General features: G+C 37.9%; 1 protein-coding gene across 1 annotated transcript in view; it reads left to right on the forward strand.

Annotated features, from left to right (window-relative positions):
• Positions 1-22,543, forward strand: part of VPS13B (vacuolar protein sorting 13 homolog B) — a 399,744-nt gene that overhangs the window by 306,309 nt on the left and 70,892 nt on the right. The window contains exons 35-38 of the mRNA XM_026049995.1: positions 925-1,326; positions 12,641-12,840; positions 16,308-16,515; positions 16,862-17,046. Coding sequence (XP_025905780.1) covers positions 925-1,326; positions 12,641-12,840; positions 16,308-16,515; positions 16,862-17,046 — 995 coding nt within the window. The remainder of the gene's footprint in view (positions 1-924; positions 1,327-12,640; positions 12,841-16,307; positions 16,516-16,861; positions 17,047-22,543) is intronic.

Below are 22,543 nucleotides of genomic sequence, written 5' to 3' on the forward strand. Positions count from 1 at the left end.
TTGGGGGAGACTAAAACAGCGAGCTTTTCCTCCTGCTCATTACCTAATGARCATTAAATTTTAAATGAAATTTTTTAAAAACTGAACTTTAAGTTGCATTCCTTCAATGAAGTATAAAGCACTGACAAAGAAGTAGATAGCAGCACAGAAATAAGCTTCAGCTTGTGCTTTTCTTGTGAAATAATTTACTTGTAATTATATTCATGCTGCTAGAAATATCACTTATCAATGCTATTCATGCTGTTTGAAATTGCTGAAAYTTCTGAGATTTTCAGAAGTCTTTTAAGTACCAAAATAATTTACTAAAAGGAGAAGAACATGATTTTTAAAAATATTAGGTGTTTCAGTCTCCATGAAAACAAACGAATCTCGCCCTATCTCAGTTCTTGTTTGCCTCTCTTTTTTTCCACATTTACGCATGAAAATGTGTTGAAGAAGTCTGCATCTTAGCCTTGTCAAAGATAAAAGAATATATATACATGTTATTCACTCWTTTAAACATGTTGAAAATGTTCATTATTGGTGTTGGAGTTTAGTCGAATAGTTCTGCTGTCTGTAAAACTCAAGAGAATACGAGGTATATTTTCACTGTGCTACATAAGGACTCATGTATTTACCCTCCTACACATTCAGACAAACTTTATGTCTTTCAGAAAGCTCTGGAAAGAAAGGAAATAAGATCGAGATTGTGTTGTTTTCCTCTCTTAAAATTGCAAATAGTGAAGTTTGCTTATACTGCTTTTCATGATGTTTTAAATCAGATTTATTCATAAAAATATTGACTTGTTATATTTTGCCATTGACTCAGTCACTGTAATGGAACATAATAGAAATATTATCTCCTCTAAAGGCCTAATATTTTTTCATTAAGTGAGTAATAGCACTGTAACTGCTAATATTTTTCTCTACGTTTCTTTCTTACAGCTGACATAAATGTGGATATATCAAAACCATTGAAGGCAAATCTCAGTTTTGTCAAACTTGATCAAATAAACCAGTTTTTGAAGAAAGTTGTAAACACAAATGATTATGAACCCAACAAGGAGGCTGCTAAATCAACTGCTGCTGCTACAAGCACGGATGCCACAACCAAACACTCCGGTACAAGGGATTTGCTGCCTGCAGTAAACGCTAACAGTGCCCCAAATATTTTGGGACAAGAAAACTGGTGGAGAGCTCTTTCCTGCTTCCAGAAAATTTCCATCCACACCGTTCAAATGGTCGTTTCCATGGAAACCATCCCGCATCCAAGTAAACCTTGTTTGCTAGTCTCTTTATCAAGCCTCAGTGGGAGCCTGAATATCAAAAGTGGACATAAAGCTACAGGTAAGCACTTTTGAAGGTTAGAAATGTTATTGATGCATTCTAATTGTGYTATAGGAGCTGCTTGAAGGCATGGGGAATAGCTAGCAAATAACTTGCAGAAAACAGCAAAGCCGTGACAGACTCAATTGCCTCAGTTTTCCTTTCAGTGAGGTAGCAGCAAAGGGTGCATCCATTTGTAGTTCATATCCCTTACCTTGTAATTCTTTATTCTTATGTTCTGCTAATGCAGCATATACTTTGCRATACAAAATTTTGTAACTCAGTAACTATCATTATGACCCAAAATTTATCATTATCACCATAAAAATTTCTCATTAAAAAAATGTTTGGAGACAAGATATAATGTAGGGTATAATGTAGACTACAATGTAGTTATTGGTTCAGACTGTTGTTCTACCTTCAGGCTTGTAAAGGCTTCAATTTTAACGTGCTTCCTCTGCACACCTGAGAGTCACACAGAGCAAATGAGACTTCCTGTCTCAACAACTCCTTCCATTACAGCAAAAATGTGAGAAATTTTACACCTTTGGTAGAATTAGCACAACACCAAATCAGCTCCTTTAAGATGGAGAAATTTTGAATAACTTGGTAAATAGTTTGACTGGTATTTTAATAGAATCACTGAGATGGTACGTTTGCATGGTTTGGAGGTGAGCCAGACCTAGGTACTTGGGAGAGAAGTGAGGGAGAAAATGCTCTGGAGCTGAGAGCTGTAGGCCAACCGAGGGGACGGGGGGTTTTTTCCACCAGAAATATGTCTCCTCAGGCCAGCAAGTCCAAGTGCTTCTTTATTGTTTTAAAAGCTGAAAACGAAAAATCTAAGGTTCATAGGACATGAAAGCTGCAACCCGAAACTCTTGATTTATCCTTAAAAAAGAGGGAGTACGGAGAGGAGCAGTGACTCCATTCCCACACTTTTCCCACCCCATCTCAATCCTAACATAGAGAGACCTGCAACTGAGCAAAGGGCCTTGGTAATACCCTTTAAATAGTTCTARTTCTGTGTGTGTGTCCTAATCCCGTCCCTTCCCATGGCTTTCCCTCACCATTGGCGCAGGATCCCCGCTGCGGCGCCTCGGCCGCGGGCTGCGCTGCGCCCAGGCCCGGGCGCTGTGCGTGGAGCGGCCTGGCGAGCGCCGCGGCGCAGGCCCTGCCCGCCCGCGGCCCCCGGAGCTTTTCCTCCCGTGTTTTCCCTGTGTTTTCCCTGTCACAAGCTGTGGCTGCGCCTTCCGTGCCCTTGTCGTCCCACCAGCGCTGCTGAGGAGAGCGGTGCTGGTGCCGAACCTGAGCGGAGTGGGAGTTAGTTATTCCACGTGACAAACTCGTGTAACCAGACAATAAATAGACCTCAGCAAACCCTTTTCACGTTTTCTCCAGTTAAAGTTGCCTTATCTTTCTGCTTTGTAAAAACAAAAACATATGCACTCGAGGGGCTGAACCCTAGCACGGCTGTACAAGAAATTGTTCTAAGTTTCAAGAAGTATGAAGGGCACTTCCACAAAACAGATTGAAACTGTATCGAAAATCCACTTAATACATTGGTTGTTTGTTTTTATTTATTAATTGATAGAAACCAAAGTGGAAAGTAGGAAGAAAGATAAATAACTCTCTGCGGGGAAATTGTTTTAATTGTGTTACAAAAGCTTAAAGGAAAAGAATGCCACATTTACTAACTAGATTTGTTTCATTATTGCAAAGAAATTATGCAAGCTAACTCAATTGAAAAATACGTRGTAGCTGTGTCCCGGGTTGTGGAAGCAAAGAATATTTAAATATGTCCATTCTTCACTATTATTCCAAAAAAAAAAAAAAATTATAGATATACCTTTTGAGCTGAACAGGGTTAATGTCAGATTTTTTATAGTATGAAACTAATACGCGAATGCTTCTCTGTGTCTTTGATTTTACAGTCATATAACTATTGTGACCATCTGCAGCAGCTGCATTTTACGAATTATTTGCTGAACCAAACTAAGCACAATGACAAAAGTAGTCATCTCAGATGTACTGTTAAAACAGAGGAAGAAAAAGGAGCATTGCTTGCCTTTTGTACAGTATGGCCATCTGCTGTACAGATGTTATTATATAGAATGACTTCAGATACAATAATTGTAGAAAATTTTCATTAAAACCTCAACAATTTGCACTTGTTTACTTGAATCTGCATAACTCCCCAGTGAGACAACACAATACGCTTGGGGTTTCTTTGGTTCTCACTAGCTTTCTCTTTGATCCTTTTTGATGTGCTGACTTTAATAAACATAGTTAAAAACACTGTTCAAAAACATCATGGAAAAAACTACAAAGGAATAATTATAGCAGTAGAAACTACTCTAATCCCWTACTTACACAAGCTATTTTTAGTGAAATATGTTTTTTTACACATTTTATGTGGCAGTGTTTTATAAACAGTGTAAACGACCCCTTTTCCAGATGAGTTTTAATGTAGTATATGAAGTTGCTTTGTAAGGAATCCTGTTTGCTAGGAATTATATTGAGAAAACCACTCGCAAGAATGTATTGTCGGCATTTCTCCTCCCTCACAGGGGGAAAAACAAAAGTGCGTGACCTCCCGTAATGCTTTGATTTTTTTTGCTGAAATTAAGAAGCTTGCTATAGAGCCTTTTATATAAATATGGTGTGTGTGTATATATATGTATATATAAAATTAAAAGTTTTTTAAAATTGCCAGTTTTCCCTCTAGACTTTCCTTTTAATCACGGAAGCTAAAGGCCTTCTGTTTTAGTTTTTCTCCACAATTTCTTATGAACGTAAAAAAAGTCATAGCTTCTGAAAAACCACATAACTAATTAGTTATTATTCATTTCACTTCTAACAAAATAAACTGCAAGTATTGATCACTCACGTTGCAGTTGGATCAACTTAAAAGACTCCATTTGTACTTACTCCGATGCAGTATTGTACAACCCCAAACTTTTAGCGTTTCTAGGGACTTCGCTTTTTGGACACCCTTTACATGTTAATACATCAGTGACTTATAACAACATGATTACTATTTCTGCTAAAATACTTATGTTCTCCTCTGCGCTTACGGTAAAATCCTGAGTATTTTGATTTTAGTAATGTAATACTGTTACAGAATGTAATGCAGTGTATTGTAAAGGGAAAAAAAACTCCCTCACAAGAAAGATATTTAATAATTTTAACCTAAAGAGGTTACAGGTATAGTTTTTCTGATACCCTTAAGGGCAAGGTTTCTAGTCAGATTCATGGTAAATACAGTAATTAATTGTAGCCACTTTATATGTTATGGTTTAGAGTTACGAGTTAATACTTGTACTGGATTAATACATGCAAATAATAAACATTTAGCCCACTTTTTGGCAGCTTATTTGTAGTGGTGACCGAATCCCCATCCCCAGATTGAGCTGTCTTTAGAAATAGGTCGCTGAGTTTGGTCTGCTGGAGTATGTGGCTTCTTCTAGAAAGTGTCCCACGTCCCTTGCAGGCACTAAGATTTGCAATTGCTCAGCCTCACGCTCGAGTAATGTAGCTTGCTCCAGAGCAGCTTCATGCCATTAAAGTCTGAATACTTTTTAGCAGTAAATACTAGGAAATAGAATGCACTTCTAAACATGCGACTTGCAGTTCATTCAGATTGGTGTTGAAATTAGCACTACCTACCTGCCAAAATAGCAGAGAAATGAGAGAAGTTAAGGACTGCACTCCCCCCCAGAGTGAGAGTCAGCAAGAAGCCTGGAGCCTCTCAGTGGAGCCTTATTTCGTTTGGCGTGGACACCGGAGGGGAGTCTTGCTGTTCAGTGTCCGAAGTTAGGGAGTTACATACACAAAATATGCCGAAAATCAGGCAGAATTTCCCAGCCCTTGTTCTTGTATACTAATATAATTACCTTAGCATATAAATAAGGCAAAAAAGTAAACACTAGTTGAGCCTGTGAAAATCACAAGTATTTTTAGTAACCTGAAAAGAAACGATGCACTCTAAGATACTTTATTGAAATAATAAAAATTAAATGTGGTTATTAATTGGTGCAGAGCAGAGACCAAGCTACAATTTGGAGTTAACCGACTCCCTTGAGAAAGCTCTGCTAAGGCGTTGTCATAGCCTTTGGATGCTGCAGATATGCGAGTTAGCCTATGGGGAAATAAAACATTAAATTAGATATGACTACCTAAAATAATATGCGGCAGTAACAAGCCATTTACAGCACCCAGAAGACCTCTGTTACTTTTAGAAAGAAATATAAACTCTTTCCAACACTTGAACAATAGGAAATTAATTCTTTGTCAGTAAAAGCCAGAGGACAAACTGAATATTTAAATGGCCACTGAGGATTGAGGTAGAAGTGCAGCTTGTAGACAGCTATACAAATCACGGACAAACCTTAATGAATATTGGGTGTGGGCATGAGGGTCCTGTCAGATTTGACACCATGTCCCAAGTAGCTTAAACCCAACACTCAAGAAAAGGTGGAGACCTCATCAGGTCTCTAACATCTGGGATTTTATTTGTCATTTTGGCATACCCTGCAAGCGCAAAAGAAAGAGTAAAAGGGGATTATCCTGACAATGAAATGAGTTACTGAATCTTGTGATAATGAAAAGCAGAAGAATTCTAATTCCTTTCTATAGTCCCTGAGGTGGAGGTGCGTTTATAGTTCTGCAGAAGTATAATGTAGGAGGGAAGAACAGATGGCCTAAAATCCATGAAACAAGACACCACCTAATCCCAGGACCGAGTACCACTATTAATCCTGGTCAGATTCCCTACTGGTACTTTGTAACAGGGCTCAGAATTGCTACTGATGAACTAGCATGTCAAATCGGGGCGGGGGGGGGAAGGGTTTGTTTAAATTTACTGTAGCTTGTTGATTCAGGACTTACTAAGCCCATGGAACTGTATTTAGGATTGAAAGAACTTCAGAAAGTAGATTTCAAATGAAATGCAATTAATAACAAAAGTTATTGTTTTTGTACTTTTATARTGCAAGTAATTGCATACTTTTTGAGACCTGAGATATTTTTATTATATGGGTTCCAGTGCTTGGTGCAGCAAGAGTAGGTGGCACATTATTTGCACACTGGTCCATTCTATAGAATATTTACATTTACCAGGAAATTCAAATAGCAGTAAAACCTTTTTCTTTGTTGTTTGTTTGTGCATTTTATACTTTGCTGTGCAATTCCTCCAGTTCAGTCTCCAATTTGCAGTGCTAGGAACAGAACACAGAAATCAGTCATTACCATCCTGCCATAAGGACCCGTTCCGTAAGTTCTTTAAATTGTTGACATGCTGGCGATATGTTTCCCCCTTCCATATGACAGGAATAATTTTTACAGGATGAGGTCACCAGCTTCCTGCCCAAACAGAAGGTGCAATTCCAGAGGACCGCTAGGTTTCCGTGTGCGCACATTTCCACGCTCTGCCTTGGACTTGCTCCGCTCCTCGTGCAGCTGTTCAGTGAGTTGAGTCAGGGAGCTGATCTGACTGGAAACTAATCCCACGGGAAAGGAAAGTGTTCAGCAAGATCAACCCTTTGYTGGCTCGCTGGACAGGTACATTTTAGTGGCAGTGCTGGCACAAAGGAAACATTCAGGAATATATAGGAAGAAGAGGAAGGGTCAAAGGGAGGAGAAGCTTGGAGCATAGGAGCCTGGACCTGGACTGGCTCTTAATCCTGTGGAAAGGCATCCCACGGGTGCACGGAGATACTTTTGTCTAAATCTCTGTGTTCAATTTGTATAGCCAGGGTAGACTTGTCAAGATTTGGACTTACCCCAGCATATTTCACTGGGTTATAGAGGCGAAAGCAGCTCATCTCATTCATGGACTATTTAGTTTATTAGAGCAGCTGAAATCCACTGAATCAAGCACAGAGCAGAGGAATGAGACCAAAGCTGTAATTCTAATTCAGCCTTGTAGAAGTTATACAGAGCTCCATTTTCAGAGGCATCCACTGTTCTGTAGTGCTTTGTTTAATAATTTATCTGACCCCTCATTTGMTTGTTATTTTAGTGCTCCTAAATATCTGCAATGATACCGATCATTGCTGCAGTTACCAATATCTTCTGACAGCAGGCCAATGTTTTCAACAAACCAYCTAAAATTAAGATATATAAATGTATTAATGCTTCTTTTTAAAAATTAAGACCTTTTCCATGCCCAGCTGTAAAGCTGAAGTAAAAATATATAGTCAATTTCTGGGGAACTGCTGATATCTTAATATGCAGCAAGAAAGCATTGCTCATGTCAGTATAGTCATGTTAGTATTTAAAGCTGGTCTTGCTGATAGGAAATGAACAGTGTATTTTTTAGCTTTCTGTTATATATATTTTTCTCTACATAATTAGAATAAGTGCAGTTATGCTTTGCAATTATCCCTAATTATTCTATACCTAATGCAGTCTTGACCAACAAGGAAAATCCCTTTAGATCTAAACTTTAATGTACCCTCTGTGGTCAGGCATCACAGAATCCAGAACTAGCAAATCAGCAAGTGCATTGAGATTTTTCAGCTCTTTGGTATTCAGTAGTGTAATGAACACAATGTACCTGCCCAGCTTTTCTTTAAGGGAGATGAGCTCATTTCAAATAGATAACCATCTTTGACTTCTCCTCTGATTCATCACTGACCTGAACTCCATTTGAACCTTGTTAGACACAAAACAAGCAGGATTCCTGGCCTGAGCTATAAAATATAATTAAGGCCTTTTGAAATGATGTGTAAAAGAACATAGCTTTACCCCCACTATAACCACTACCACCACCACAACCAATAAAGTTAAATCAAGCACTGCCTGTAGTGGATTAAAATAATAAATGTTCCTGGATTTTAGTGTTTGAAGTATTTGAAGAAAACAAGCTCCCAGCAGCCAGGACTGCTGGATGCATGGGGACATTTATTAGTGACGAATTCAAGGATTTGGCCTGTTTAAGATCACGGCTTTCTGTTTACCGTGTGTTACACATCTCGCGTTTTCACAGAGCCCACGTGTCCCTATGCAGTGCTGAAAAAACTCTTTTAGTCAAGGATTGCTAATTGGTGATGTATAAAGATTGTCCTCAGGGAGGAATGAGCTATCGCAAGATTCCTCTGGACCTTAATGAGAAACCCAGCGAAGTCCCTGCTCTGGGAAGGGCGGCTGTGTTGGAGACTTGTCCTTTACTAGAGCAGCTTTCCCATGTATTTGCTACTGCCTTACCGCCCTGGGTAGATGGGCTGGCTTTCAAACTAACTGCACTCTTTCCCCTATAATTGCTTTAACAGCTGCAATTCAAAGCTTTGTTACCCTTTTCTCTCCGGAGCTTCTTCTTAGAGGATAGCTGTAAGCCATGTAACTTCCTTGCAACCTCTTAGGACTTAATGCACCTGAAGTTTTCAAAAGAAGGAAAAGTTTCATTTGGATAATTAAATCTAATGTAACATATAGTAATATGTATATGTATTTAAAGCTGTCTTAGTTTCTGTGGCAACTTTAATAGTTAAAGGTGCAAATATGTGTAAAAAGTTTGCCAAGGTACAATATGAGGAATGCCTGCTCGGAGTCAAATAGCACCATCGCCTGATGATGCTTGTGATGGGGGATATTCAAGTGGAAGTGAATAAGGAAACCTGTTGGTTAATTAACCCTCTGYAGTCACATCATCCCTTTGCTGTCCTGCCATGGAGGGCAAACGGACGAGCTGAGCTGCTGCTCCCCAGGTGCCCCAGCTCTTTGGATGGGAATCTGGTCTGATCCGTTGGCTGCTCCCAGGCTTCCCGGCCAGAGCCGGAGGGACCTTGGGACACGCTCTTCTTCTGAACTGCCCCATCCTTTTGCTTCCTGGAGAGGCAATTTGTAGCAAAGCTTTCAAGAGGCTTTTCAAATACAACCTTCCTGTAGTCTACTGGGATTTGCTTTACATGATACATTTGTTGCCCTTTTTTTAAAAAAAAAAAAAAAAAAAAAAAAAAAAAAAAAGAAGTATATTCCTATATAGAGGTCTACCAGCTAAAGTAGTGCTCTGTCTTGTAGTGTGTGAGAGTGCAGTCAAACCCAAACAGATCTGCATCTATCTAAGAAGAGCAAAGCGCACACAGGAGTACGCAGAGCATAAGAGAAGGGAAAAGGTGCTCTGCAGCATTTCAGCTTGCTTCATTCACAGTGAATTCAAATATTTTAAATGTTTTTGAAAACAAAAAGTCTATATTAAGGTCAAAATATTGTCTTTCCCCTTGTCTGTGAAGCAGRAAGAGTAAAAGAGCATTTTCTTAACACTTGTTTTGCCTAAATGCTAAGTGATTGTTACTTAAAGCAAGGATTGTTTTTACTTTATGTTACTCACTAGATTTTTTAAAGTGGGACAGCTCTTTTTCWTTTTTTTTCCGCACATGCAGACAAATGCACTTACCCACATGTGCACCCAGACCTCCAGCTATCACAGAGCCTCTTGCTACCAGGAACCCTAACATCCTCGTATTAGGCTGCTCAGCTTCTGCGAGATGGCTTCATAATGTTTATGTTAGCCTAAGTAAAGTCAGTAATAATAAAAAATTAAGAGTGACACAACATCAAAGCTGGCATCTGTTAGGAAATTTTCTTCTCTTGCARTGGTCTCCCTCTTCATTTTTTATACGAGTTAATTTCGTTGTATTACTGAGCAAGCGCTAGCAGTTTTTCATACAGTCCTACATGATTTCCAGCTGTATAAAACTACCTGGATATTCCCTTAAAGCATATGTCACCATAAGGTAGTCTCTACAGTGACACACGGAAGCCTGATGGGAATGGTATTTTGCTCCACAAGAAGGGCAGCAGATCCGAGTGGGGATCTGGAGGGAGCCTCACGTTGAAGGGGTTGGCAGCAGTTTTTAAACAGTGTCCAAAGCAAGTGGTTCGTATTTATTAGTCTCTTGGAGGAGTATTTTAAAAGTCATGAAACTATTTGTTCCTAGAAGTAAATTATTGCACGTACCGAGAAGTGTGTTGGTGTTCATGAGCAATAATCCAAACAGAACAAGTTAACTTCTACATATCACAACAATCGTTTATGAAGATATATTGCTTCTTTGTGGTGCCATCCCAAGTTCACTTCAAACGGAGACTTTGATTTAATCTGTTTAAACTGAAGTCAGAATTCTACAATAGATGTTTGTGAGAGATGCATGGAAGAAATGACTGAAAACAGTGTGGAGGAGGAAAAAAAGAAACAGAGGAGAATTAGTTTACATCTTTACCTTTCCAAGCTGACTGCTGTAGTCACAGGAAAGCAACTTCCCTAGCGGAGCCTGTAGCAAAGTAAGCTCATAGTGCATACTGCCATTTCTTCACTCCTTGCCCTTAGGATGTGAGCTTATTTCTTTTCTAAAAGAAATAAGTTTATATACTAAGATTCACTTCATCCCCAAGGAAGTATGTGGATGTATCTGTTGAGAAGGAGGATTGTGTCCTTCTTGCCATTAGACAGTAGAATCTGTATCGCAGAAAGAATACAACTATCATTGGGTCTCTGGGCTTTACTTGGTATATAATCCATGGACATAATCCATTGATTATGGATCCATCTCCATAATCCATGGAGATGTTTTATAATATAGAATTCTTTCAAATTCACTCAAAATTCTTCTTTTCTTCACTTGGTTTTCAAAAAAGTACTGCTGATGTCTAACCAAAAGGACTATGCACCGAATGCTCAGTGCTGTTTTTAAGGCRTCATACATTGTGTTTTCATTGTATTTTGTGGAGATTAGATGACAACAGAAAAAGGCTGCAAAACAGTATCCATGCAATTCTTCCACATGCAACACCAGAGAAGGAAAATGTACAAATAAAACCACATGAATTCTGCTATCCCTTTTCTCGCTTTTTGTTATTTCCTTCAGGTTGGCATACAGTCCAATGCAGCTATAGACCATATCTGCATATGGCAGAATTGGGCAGTACTTACCAAAATTTCTCCCATTTCAATTTTCAATTAAGGTTTTAAGTCCTTGCTTGAGGACAKAATCACCCTTACTAAAGTCCAAATTGTTCAGGGAAATATTGTTCTTGCTTGTTATTTCTACTCGAGTTAAAGTCAATCCACTGGCAACATTAAAGCTGCTGGGACTGTTGGACCACCTTGCTCGTGGGTGATGGGTGCTCCAAACAAACAAAAATGGTTCCCATATATTTCCTTCCAGTACATAAATTATTTCCTAGTATTATGGAATCATCCCAGGATGCAGGCCTGTTTTTTTTCTGGCTTGTAGGAGAGAGTTGTCTGAAAGAAATAGGAGAATACTGCAATGTATTCAAAGCAGAGCGTTCTACTTTAGTGGCACATTTCTATCAGCAAAGGTATGAAAAGTCAAAATGGAGCAATACCTTGGACCATCTGTATGTCTGCCTGAGGTGTTTTTTAATCTTGCATGTTTTATAAATATACAGTGTCGTCAGAAAAATAAGCCATGGGCATTATAAAGCAGGTATGGTTACATTCAATATTCAGAATGTTGATTCCAGATATGGGCTGCAAAGGAGAAAAAATAAAGTCTGGACTCAGATGTAATATTTTTCAAGTTAATATACAAAAGAATAAGAAGATAGTGTGATTTATTATATTAAATTGTGATTTGCAGTAAGGTAAATTCATGAGAGAGGTGCCATTTCTACATGGTGTTTCTTTCTTTAAAATATTTGTCTTCTTTATTGGGAGAATACTTAAGTGCACTCATAAATCTAACTTGTTATTATCTCTGTTTCATAAAACTATGTCAGCTGTAAATGGTTATGATGTAAAAACTTTAGATTAAACTAATTTGGGGGTAAACATGTATTTTGAGCTACAGTAATTGTTGTGAATTTTTTGAATTCAAATATTTCCCTTATTCTCCTTCTGTGTACTCCAAAGTCTAGAAAAGCAGTATTTTATAATAATCAACTCCAACAATAGGAGAGAGACCTGTTCGAAATAGCCATTTCCTATCAGTTTAAAATATAATCAAGTGAAGCAGCTGTTCTTATTCTTAATATACTCTTTTTAAAAAAATCACAGTTTAATGAAAAATGACTCTTCTCATAAACTTTAAAATACTCACACATGTAGAAGTCATAATGTCTTGGCAAATAGCTCATTGTAAGGAATGTGCATGAAACGTACCTGCTCCCTGCCTGGAACACTGTAATAAAGGGCACAAAATCCTGTTGGAAGAGTGAGCTGAAAAAAAAGGAAAAGTCTTGGGGCCAAATCACGATCCTCTTCCTGGAGAGCTCTTCACGGAGCTCCACCTAAAGTTGGTGAGTGAGTAGGCCCAGAAATATTGGGAGAAAAAAGATACAAGAATAAATAGTCTCTTTCTCCTCTTTTCAGGGATTCATGGATCATCTCTTGTCCTTGACTTGAAAGATTTCCTACTTAAGACAAGCCTCAAGGAAAGAGCCAGACCTCTGCTCGGCCCTTTCTGCTGCTCAGTGCACGTGGAAGCCAAGTGGTGCAAGCACAGYGGGGACCCCGGGCCCGAGCAGTCTGTGCCCAAGCTGCACCTCCACCTGAGGGGGGGACTGCTGCAGGTCTGTATGGGCTGCTTTGGCTTTGCAGGCTTTTCTAAAAAGCTGAGGCTTTTCTAAAAAGCTTTTTCTAAAGTTTTCTTAAAAAATAATGCTCTGAAGCTTTACAGCCTAAACTAGTTTGCTAAGCTCTTTTTTCATTATTTTTTAATATTTTTAATATAATTATCTATCCTTTTATGCAGAACTGTTGATTGAAAAATTGTGTGTGGTGRTTTTTTTTTAGATGCTGTTTAGGCCATATACTGTAGCTGTATGTGTGTGTTCCCTTAAAAGTACTGGATCAGATTACTAGCACTTAATATTCAGGACTCTGCTCTGATGAGTGTCTTTGTCTTCTTCTGTCCATGAGCTACGTATGGGTGATGCCTAGGGGTAGTTTTAAGAAATATACATCCTTTCTTTTCAAACTCGCACAAAATTCTCAGTGGAGTGTTTATTAGCTATTGTTTGTAGCAATTAATACACAGTTTTCCATGCTATCCTCTTCTTACTGGAAGTGCCCATAACTTGAAACCAGTCCAAGAAGCATGGGAGTTCCTGAACTGCAAAATACATTCTGTGGGACTTAAGTGGGCTTTAAAATATGTGTCTTGTTTTAATCATTTTTATTGTAGTATCTATACACACCAAATGTTTTAAAATAAATAAATAAACCAAGCATATAAAATGCAAAATGGAAAATTTGACATTTAGTCATGTAATTAGACCTTTTCCCAGAAYTGACATCAGAAGAAGTTCTTCAAACCACAGCATTTGGAATGGGGCTAGTTTAATAATATGAAAAAATATATATTTTTTTAATGAGTAAATAAAGCCAATTTGCTTCTCTACTTCCTCCTCATTTGTAATCTCCAGGTATTTGGCTAGCCATATTTAGATATTATTATAATTAATTTTTTAGTTCATTTTTTTTCCCATTATTAGACACAGTCGAGAAACAAATCTATATGCCTTAGGTATTTGGCGAGACAGAACAGCCCTGAAAATGCTCACAGAAGTATTAGAAGTTCTTTTTCAAATAAWTTTATTTACAGCTAAATATTTTGCCAACTCCAAGTACAACCTCATCTTCTACTTTTTCTACCAGTTCTAATTTAAATTACGGTAGAGTCTAGAAGCTTTAGGCCTACTGAGGGTAGACAGGGAGTAGGACTGAGGGTAGACATGGAAGTAACACTGAGGGTAGACATTGGGAGTAGCAGTGAGGGTAGACATGGAAGTAACACTGAGTGTAGACATTGCTTAAGACAAATGTTACAAAGACCTGAAACAATTCAAACATAATGAAAACAAGAAGAAATGAAGCAGCAGTACTTGGGAGTGGGCCTACACGCTATTTTCTTTTCYGAGATAAATGGATGTAATTCTATAAACTGATGGAATGAGAAAGTGAATCGAGAAAAACACTAAAAGGCAATGAGAGKACAACAAGAGGGCATGAAGAGGGTGGTGAAGGCACCARTGTGGGGCCCTGCTCTCAGGGAAAACCATGTTTAGACAAACCTTGAGGATGGGCATCTGGAAGGTAGTGACAGAAATGACGGTGATATGAAATAGGGACACCAGTTTCTCTCTAAAATACAAGAGATGTCCTAAAACAGGACGATGATTTTCTTTGAATTCCATGACTCGAAATAAGTTTACCTTGAATCAGTAAAAATTTACAAGAAAAATGGAAAACTCTTAGGGAAATGTATAAAGCAAATTAAAAAGGATTTCTTTGTAAACTTGAAGAGTTTCAAAAATCTATGAGATTCTAATAATTCTATCACTCCTAACCTGCCTTTTTAACCACCATATAAGCTAATTCCTACTCTCCCTGTTAATCTTCATTAATATTCCCCTTATTTATGCTCAGTGAACACTCCCAATTCCCCTCAGTGGTACTTCCATCTTTAATCTCAGTCCTACTCCCGCTATATACCCTTAACAGTACTTCCATGTTTACCCTCGGTCGCACCCACAAGGTTTGTGCTCCGTGGTACTCACGATGTACACACTCCGACTCCCAATATCTCACCTTAGTGGTGATTCCATGTTTGCCTTAAGTCCTACTCCCAATGTCTACATTCAGCCATAATCCCAGTGTCTACCCTCAGTGGTACTTCCATGTCTACCCTCAGTCCTACTCCCAATGTCTACCCTCAGTGGTACTTCCATGTCTACCCTCACTCTTACTCCCTAGGTCTACCCTCAGCCCTACTTCCATGTCTACCCTCACTGCTACTCCCTAGGTCTACCCTCAGTGGTACTTCCATGTCTACCCTCAGTCCTACTCCCTAGGTCTACCCTCAGTGGTACTTCCATGTCTACCCTCAGTCCTACTCCCTAGGTCTAGCCTCAGTGGTACTTCCATGTCTACCCTCAATCCTATTTCCTAGGTCTACCCTCAGTGATACTTCCAGGTCTACCCTCACTCCTACTCCCAATGTCTACCCTCACTCCTACTCCCAGTGTCTACCCTCACTGCTGCTTCCAATGTCTACCCTCAGGGATACTTCACTGTTTGCCCCCAATTCTAGTCCCTATGTCTACCCTCATATCTACCTATGTCTACCTTCCATGTCTATCCTGAGTCCAATGAGCCAATGTTTACCCTCAGTGGTACTTCCTTGTCTACCCTCACTCCTACTCCCAATGTCTACCCTCATTCCTACTCCCAATGTCTGCCCTCAGTCATACTGCCATTTTTTACCTTCAGTGGTACATCCATGTCTACCCTCAGTCCTACTCTCAATGTCTAACCTCAGTGGTACTTCYATGTCTACCCCCAGTCCTACTCGCAATATTTACCTTCAGTGGTACTTCCATGTTTACCCTCAGTTCTACTYCCTAATTCAGGATTAGACCACATACCTCCCTACCTTCCGACAGATGTGTTTCCTCCTCTTTCATTGCATTCTTTAAAAAAGAGTTTGATTTGAGAAAAGTAACACTGCTTATCAATAACGGTGCAGAAAGTGTTTGAACTTCAAGGTGGCCTGCCAGAGTTTGCAATACATCTAGTTCATAGTCTGGGTATACTCAGTGTTTGTGACTTCATTGTGATCTTCAATGTCCTTCTACTTATCTTTTTCTCTTTGTTGCTTATTATTTGTTATTGCACTCCAAAATGCCAATTTTCGAGCAATATGCTCTTGTAGTAGTTTTATCTTTTTGTCTCTAAGATCCTTTGTCACATCTTGAACTGTGAAAACTTTGGCTGGCCCTGGGTTTATATAGTGTATTTTAATCTTAAGTGGTAAGAATTAACATTTTCCTTTACGATGATGAAAAAAAATGCCAAGTGTTTCTGTAAATTTTTTTCTTTGTTTCTTTGTGTTCACATTGAAGATATTTGCACACAAAAAAAATATGTGTAAGTAGAGCAATCAAAATGCAATATACCCTTTGGATTTTTTGATTTTTTTCATAAATGTTTAAATATTTGTAGATAATYGTTTTTTCTCTCTCCTCTCCTCATCCAGGTTTTCTGGGGCCAGGAGCATTTGAACTGTTTAGTTCTTCTCCAGAAGCTTCTGCAGGAGTACCTCACTAGAAACGGCAGTGCAAACTCCTCCGTATCTGAGCGTACCTACCCCACCTGTTCTTCTGGAGAGAGGAATCASACCTCCAAAACTGAGCATACCTCAGATGATCTGAGAACAGGCATGTTCCAGTATATACAAGATGCAGGTAAGAACAAGACCATTATTGCTTTCTTGTTAATTTTTGTTGATTATAGCATAAATAGATTAATAACCTATTAAGCATTAATTTTCTATTGCAGTGAATTCTTTACTTTTTGGGGAAAAAGTAATTGAAAAGACATCTGCTGGCATGAAAAAAAAAAAAAGGAAAAAAAAGACTTTTTTGATTTCTTTCATTCATTAAGCTGTAATCTTAAAAGTCAGGGAAATTGCTTTTTTATTTTCTCCTCTTTTGATCCTGAGGGTTTATTTTTAACTACTGTAGTCTCATAAACCAGTATGTTTCTCTTTAGAATTTACATAACAGATAATACCTTTCTTTAATTTGACAGAAGCACAAAAACTGCCCAGTGCCTATGAAGTTGTGTTTTACAATGAAACTGAAGATAGTCCGGGAATGATGTTATGGAGATATCCAGAACCCAGAGTGCTCACTCTTGTAAGAATTAACCCTGTTCCTTTCAATACTACTGAAGACCCAGATATTAGTACTGCTGACCTAGGAGATGTTCTTCAGGTGGGTAATGAGAGTTCTTAAGTTTCATTAACAAAAGAAAAAGTTGAAATGTTGTAAAGTGAATATTTTAGAAGTTGTGGTTATTGAAAATGAGAAGAAAATAAAAGTCAGGAGCTCTATAAAAACAATAGGAGGTAAATTCTACAGCTTAAGCATATCTTTATTTTAAAACTACTTGTGCAAACATCTTGACCACTTACCTATAAATGTTTTCCATGACTTAATAAGCTATAGTAAATGTCATCAGTCCTAGTTTGCAGGCATATAGATGCCTGCAAATTTTTATTTGTGGTTCTTATGATTTCTTTATCTCAAGATCTCATTTAATTCAACTTGAGTCATGTAAAACAAGATCTGGTCTGAAATTCCCAAGATACAGTGGAATCCATGAATTAAAATCTCTAACTCTATCATCGTCTTCTGTATCTATGATGGTAGATGGCTGGGCTTCTTTTATTAAGATCCACAATGCACAGAATTTTCACAAAATAACAAAGCAGCTGGGGTTGAAAGGAATCTCTTTGGATTTATCTGGACCTACATCCCTTCTCAAGCAGGGTCATCTTAGGGTCTTGGCCCATGTCGAGCCACTTGTGAATATCTTMAAGGCTGGAGACTTCACAACCTCACAAGACAACCTGTGCCAGTGGCTCAAACCACCCTCACAGTAAAAACGTGTCTTCCTGTGTTCAGACARAATTTCCTGTCTATTTATGCCTGTTGCCTCTTGTCCTGGCACTGGGCACCTCTGAGAAGAGTCTGGTCCTGTCCTTTGACACACTCCCATCATGTATTTTTACACACGGGTCAGATTCCCCCCAATCTTCCCTTCTTCAGGCTGAACAGTCCTAGCTCCTGCAGCCTTGCTTCGCGTGAGAGACGCTCCACTCCCTTAGTTATATTTGCAACCTCTTGCTGGACTTCTTACTCCAGTATTTCTGTCTCTTTCTTGTACTGGGGARCCCAGCTCCAGACCCAGCACTTCCAGCTGGCCCTCTCCAGTGTTGAGTAAAGGGGAAGGATCATCTCCCTCAACCAGCTGGCAAAGCTCTGCCTAGGGGGGGTGCCGTATGCCACCTTTGCTCCAAGCTCATTGCTCTGACCATTGCATGGTCAGCGCTCAGGAGGACAGTCCAGACTGACTGTGTAAGAGCAGAGAACTGTCCTTCAAAGGTGGGCTGAGCTCAGCAGCTTTGTGCTTATGTGCCTCAAAAATAGACCTAATGACTGCACTGATCTTTAGCTTTCAAAGTTTTGGCTCTCCAAAATATACAATTGCATGGTTACACCCTCTTCTGTTTAGTAGAATTCATATTTATAAATCTGAATTCCTTGCATATCTATTCCTTCCATATCTGTTCCTTGCATATCTATTTCAACTTTTGTTCAATTTTAAGTTTTATAGTCTTGTTTTTCTTTTTATATGGCAAACTGAATGTTTTTTTTATTTGAATAAGCTTTTTTAATTAGACTAATGTTACAAGTATCTCTCAATTCTTCCTACTTGTTCAGAAATATTAAATTATATTTAATTATTGCTATATATATTTAAATTGCTTTTTAAAATTGAATTATGCACCAATATGCTTTGTGTTACAGATAGCTAGGATAGTCTTCCCCGGGTAAATGGTATAATGCTATTACAATGCACTAACACTACRTAGTGTTAGTGAGATCATGCAAATGTCCTGCCAATTTCTTTGCCCTCTAGACAACCAAAATGGGAAGAAGGGGAAAAAAAAAAGAAACAGAGCTCCTTTTGGCCTGAGGTTTGAATCAAAAATGTATTATTGTATGTTTTCCTGATGACCATATTAGATTTCTGTGAAAACCAGCAATTTTCCCACTTAGAGGACAATATTTTCATAGCAGGGCACACCAAGTTTTTGATAGACGTACATCAAAYTCCAATTATAGATAACAAGCATCATGCATGTAGAGTTGCATTTAATTGTATACATTGCTTATGGAGAAACATTTTCATCAGCCTTGTTTTGACTTGGTAGGCAAGCCTGCCTGTGTAATTTCCCTTCTTGATAATCTTAACTATGGTAGACTCTTTTCTTGAAAGTTTTAAAAACTGTCAATTTTGTGATGATTTTTTGGAAGTCTTTGATTAATAAATTGGGCTTTCAGTTACAAGGCAATAAAGATATTAGCTTAATTAGCAGTAGCTATTGCTGACTATAGGTTGTGATGTTCTGGAAATGTCAGTGCGTGTACACAGAGCAGCCTTTGCACGGTGTAGATAAGCAGCCATTTTAAACATGGACACTACGCAGGTTTTGATCAGTCCAACATAGATATTTGGATGGAAGAAATAATACAGAGCCCATTTCCAAATTCTTTATCTAAACTACACTTACCAAATGCTCATCTCAAACTTTCAATACTGACTGRAAATATTAGGAGGCCTTTGATCAGACATTTCTTTTCCTGGTATAGATGTACATCTGCCTCTTAATGTGTTGCGTATTTACTACGTAGAGAAATAGAAAATGCCATTTTTAAGAGGAAAATGCACAAAATGAAAGCAAAAAAAAAGACAAAACAACACTATAATTTTTCAATTTTAATTTACTCCTTGACATGAAACAGAGGAACATCTGCAAGCCAAAGACTTCAGCTTTTTTGAAAAAGGAGCTAAATTTGAAGACAATAATGACAAAGTGTATTAAAATATATTTTTAAAGCTTTCCAAAGCTCATGCATATCATTTAAGTACTACGAGGATCCATAATGCCACCAGCTRTGTTACCAGTCTCCCTTAATCCTTCACTTCACATAAATCAAGGCCAAGGTGCACTTCTGTGATTTCTCTGGTGTTTAACAGATTTAAACTTTGGCCAGTTTCATGTTCTTTCGTTCCTGAGTAACTTGCTGTGACATTTCATCTAACTTTCTATCTTTGCTACACTCCTTTAGGCAGATCATTTTAATCATGAGTCGATGTTAGAAGTCTTTTTGTTTCTATAACTGTTCTTCCAATTCTTGGAACTTGCAAAAGTTTCACCATAAAGAGAATTTTGCTGGTTATTAGAGTTGCAGATCACCTGTCATGGCCAAAGGATAAGCTAACAGCCTCAGATTATAAGAGCTGATATGAACTAAAACTTTCTATAAAACTTTACCTTACTGCTCTTTCTAAATTGCCCCAAGAGTTTATCTTGTATTCTTACTTCTCTTGTTGCAAAGGAAAGCTGTCTCATTGGTGAATTTTCTGATATTTTACTTTCTTTTTGGCTTGCTTTTATTTGTGGAGGGAAAAGGAAGCAGAGATGTTTTTGTCATGTTGTGGCATATTAGTGATTTCCAATAAAAATCYGATCTTTTTGTTTGAAAGGAGAGATAATCCCAGTCACATTCACAAGAAACCTCATCAAGAATGTATTTCTTTGGGGAGATTGAAAGGATTTGAATGATTCCCCGTTCCCTTGGCTTTACAGCTACTTCCCATTTAATTCTTAATCTCTTAATGTCCCTTTTTCACATGGCACAAACCTTATTTGACTCTACATGATTTAATGTCTTTTCAGATAACTAGTATTTGATGAAACACCTTTAGACTTCCATGATAACTGTCCTTAATTTGTTAAGGAGCTCCTGTTCAATAACATAAGGTATTTCTTATCCTGAGGTACTAAAAACCACTATCTGGCTCCATGTCTAGACTTTTTTGACCTAGGGAACAGAAGACCTGAGGCACAAATGTAAATTAATCTCTCTCTTACATTAGTGATTCTTTGACAGGACAGGTTCTAATTTATCCACAAAATTCCAAAATTTTTTCATCTTAGCCTGCACTGAAAACAGAAGAAACTCTTTAAGCATCCTGCAAATTAAATATCGAAGTACAGTGGTAAGAAAATTACCATAGTTTCAGGTTGAAGATGTGATCTGTGCCAGAATAAAGGAGCCATGCTGGTTTTGTAGTTCACTAGCTTGCAAATAATTTTGACTAAAAACATTACTGGGTGGTTGGTAATTAAAAAAAAAAAAAAAAGAAAAGAAAGAAAGAAAAAAGAAAAATATCTAAATTAGTTATACTAAATTTATACTAAATTTATACTAAATTAGTATAACCATATGGCACACATCCTTTTTAGGGGCAACTTGTCTCTTCCAAAATTACTTTTGTAAATGCAAAAGAAGCAAAGACTTTTAAGATACTGTTTAGAGTATCTTTATTACATTTCTTATTACCCCCTGTGTTGGCATCATTGTCAAGATCTTTTTTGAATCTAATTTGTTGTATAGTTTTAAAGTTTATATAGTAATTAAGAGGCATATTAAACAATATATGTATTTGCAAATGTCTTATAGATTAAAAAAGTACAATGGTGGCATTATTTTAGAAATGCCAAGAAGTCCCTCATCCTGTCCTCCTAGATCTGTTTGCATTGGCATCATTGTACATCATCTTTCCATAGGAACYTTGTTTCATTTCTTCATCTTATGAACTACATAATATTCTTACAGTAGTGGTATGTGTCTGTTGGATAAAGTCACATTGTGATCTAGAGTGTAGAAAGGTTGGATAGGCACATAGGTTTGTTAAATCAAAGCTGGGCAATCAGTATTTCGTATCTTTGCAAAATCTTGTTTTATAATAACATCTAAAACATTAAATACACTTGCCATCTGGAAAAATACTCTCAGTGAAGGTAAACCATTGCTTCATTTATTAATATTTTTAAGTGTGTTCGTTTTTTACCAACATTTGGCTTTGTGCTGGAAGCATTTTCTTAGCACAGCTGAGCCACTAAAATCATCAGGGCAGACCATTGTCTGCCTGTTTTTTTAATATCCTATTTCTCTCTATCCCAACATCTTTATTTCCACTGTCACRATCACAACTCCAGCCTGTGTCATGGCCCATCTTGCAGCTGTTACTTAGCTAACCTGTGATGTTCTGTATGAACATTTGTCTTCATCCAGTTTTGAGATGTCCCATGTACTTAGTTTATATTTATCTCCAGCTAGCTAATATCACAACTCTTATTTTTCAGTTAGTTACAAGGGTTAATTTCTTTCCTTTTGCTCCAACATCCATATGCTTTTTTGTATGCATGTCTTAGCCTATTGTAACTTTAAAGCCTTCTATTCTTACTCCAAAACAGTTAATTTTGCTTTTAGGACATACTTCCCTTGTGCAGGGAATTTCTGTCGCAAAAAGGCTCTCAATTTGTGCAGTTATTTATAGATTTGGCTCCATAAATATTCGCATATGGAGACTTAATTAAAGTATGCCTCAGTTTCCCAGTTAAACTGGCAAGTCTGTTCTATAAAGCAGCCAGCTCGTAATTATAGGGCAACAGATCTTTCATTTGCTCTATGACACTCAGGTGTTTTAGCAGCTACAGCCAGAATTTGCTGCTGGTGTGTCTCTTTCTTATGAATCTGTCCATAAAATCAGGCCACCCACCGAAAACTTTGCTTGATGACCATCRCTGGGCTTCAGGGCATATTTTAAAATGTTCATACAAGCACTGCTTTC

This window comes from Nothoprocta perdicaria, unplaced genomic scaffold, assembly GCF_003342845.1.
Source record: "Nothoprocta perdicaria isolate Ctin4 unplaced genomic scaffold, notPer1 scaffold_64, whole genome shotgun sequence".
NCBI lineage: Eukaryota > Metazoa > Chordata > Aves > Tinamiformes > Tinamidae > Nothoprocta > Nothoprocta perdicaria.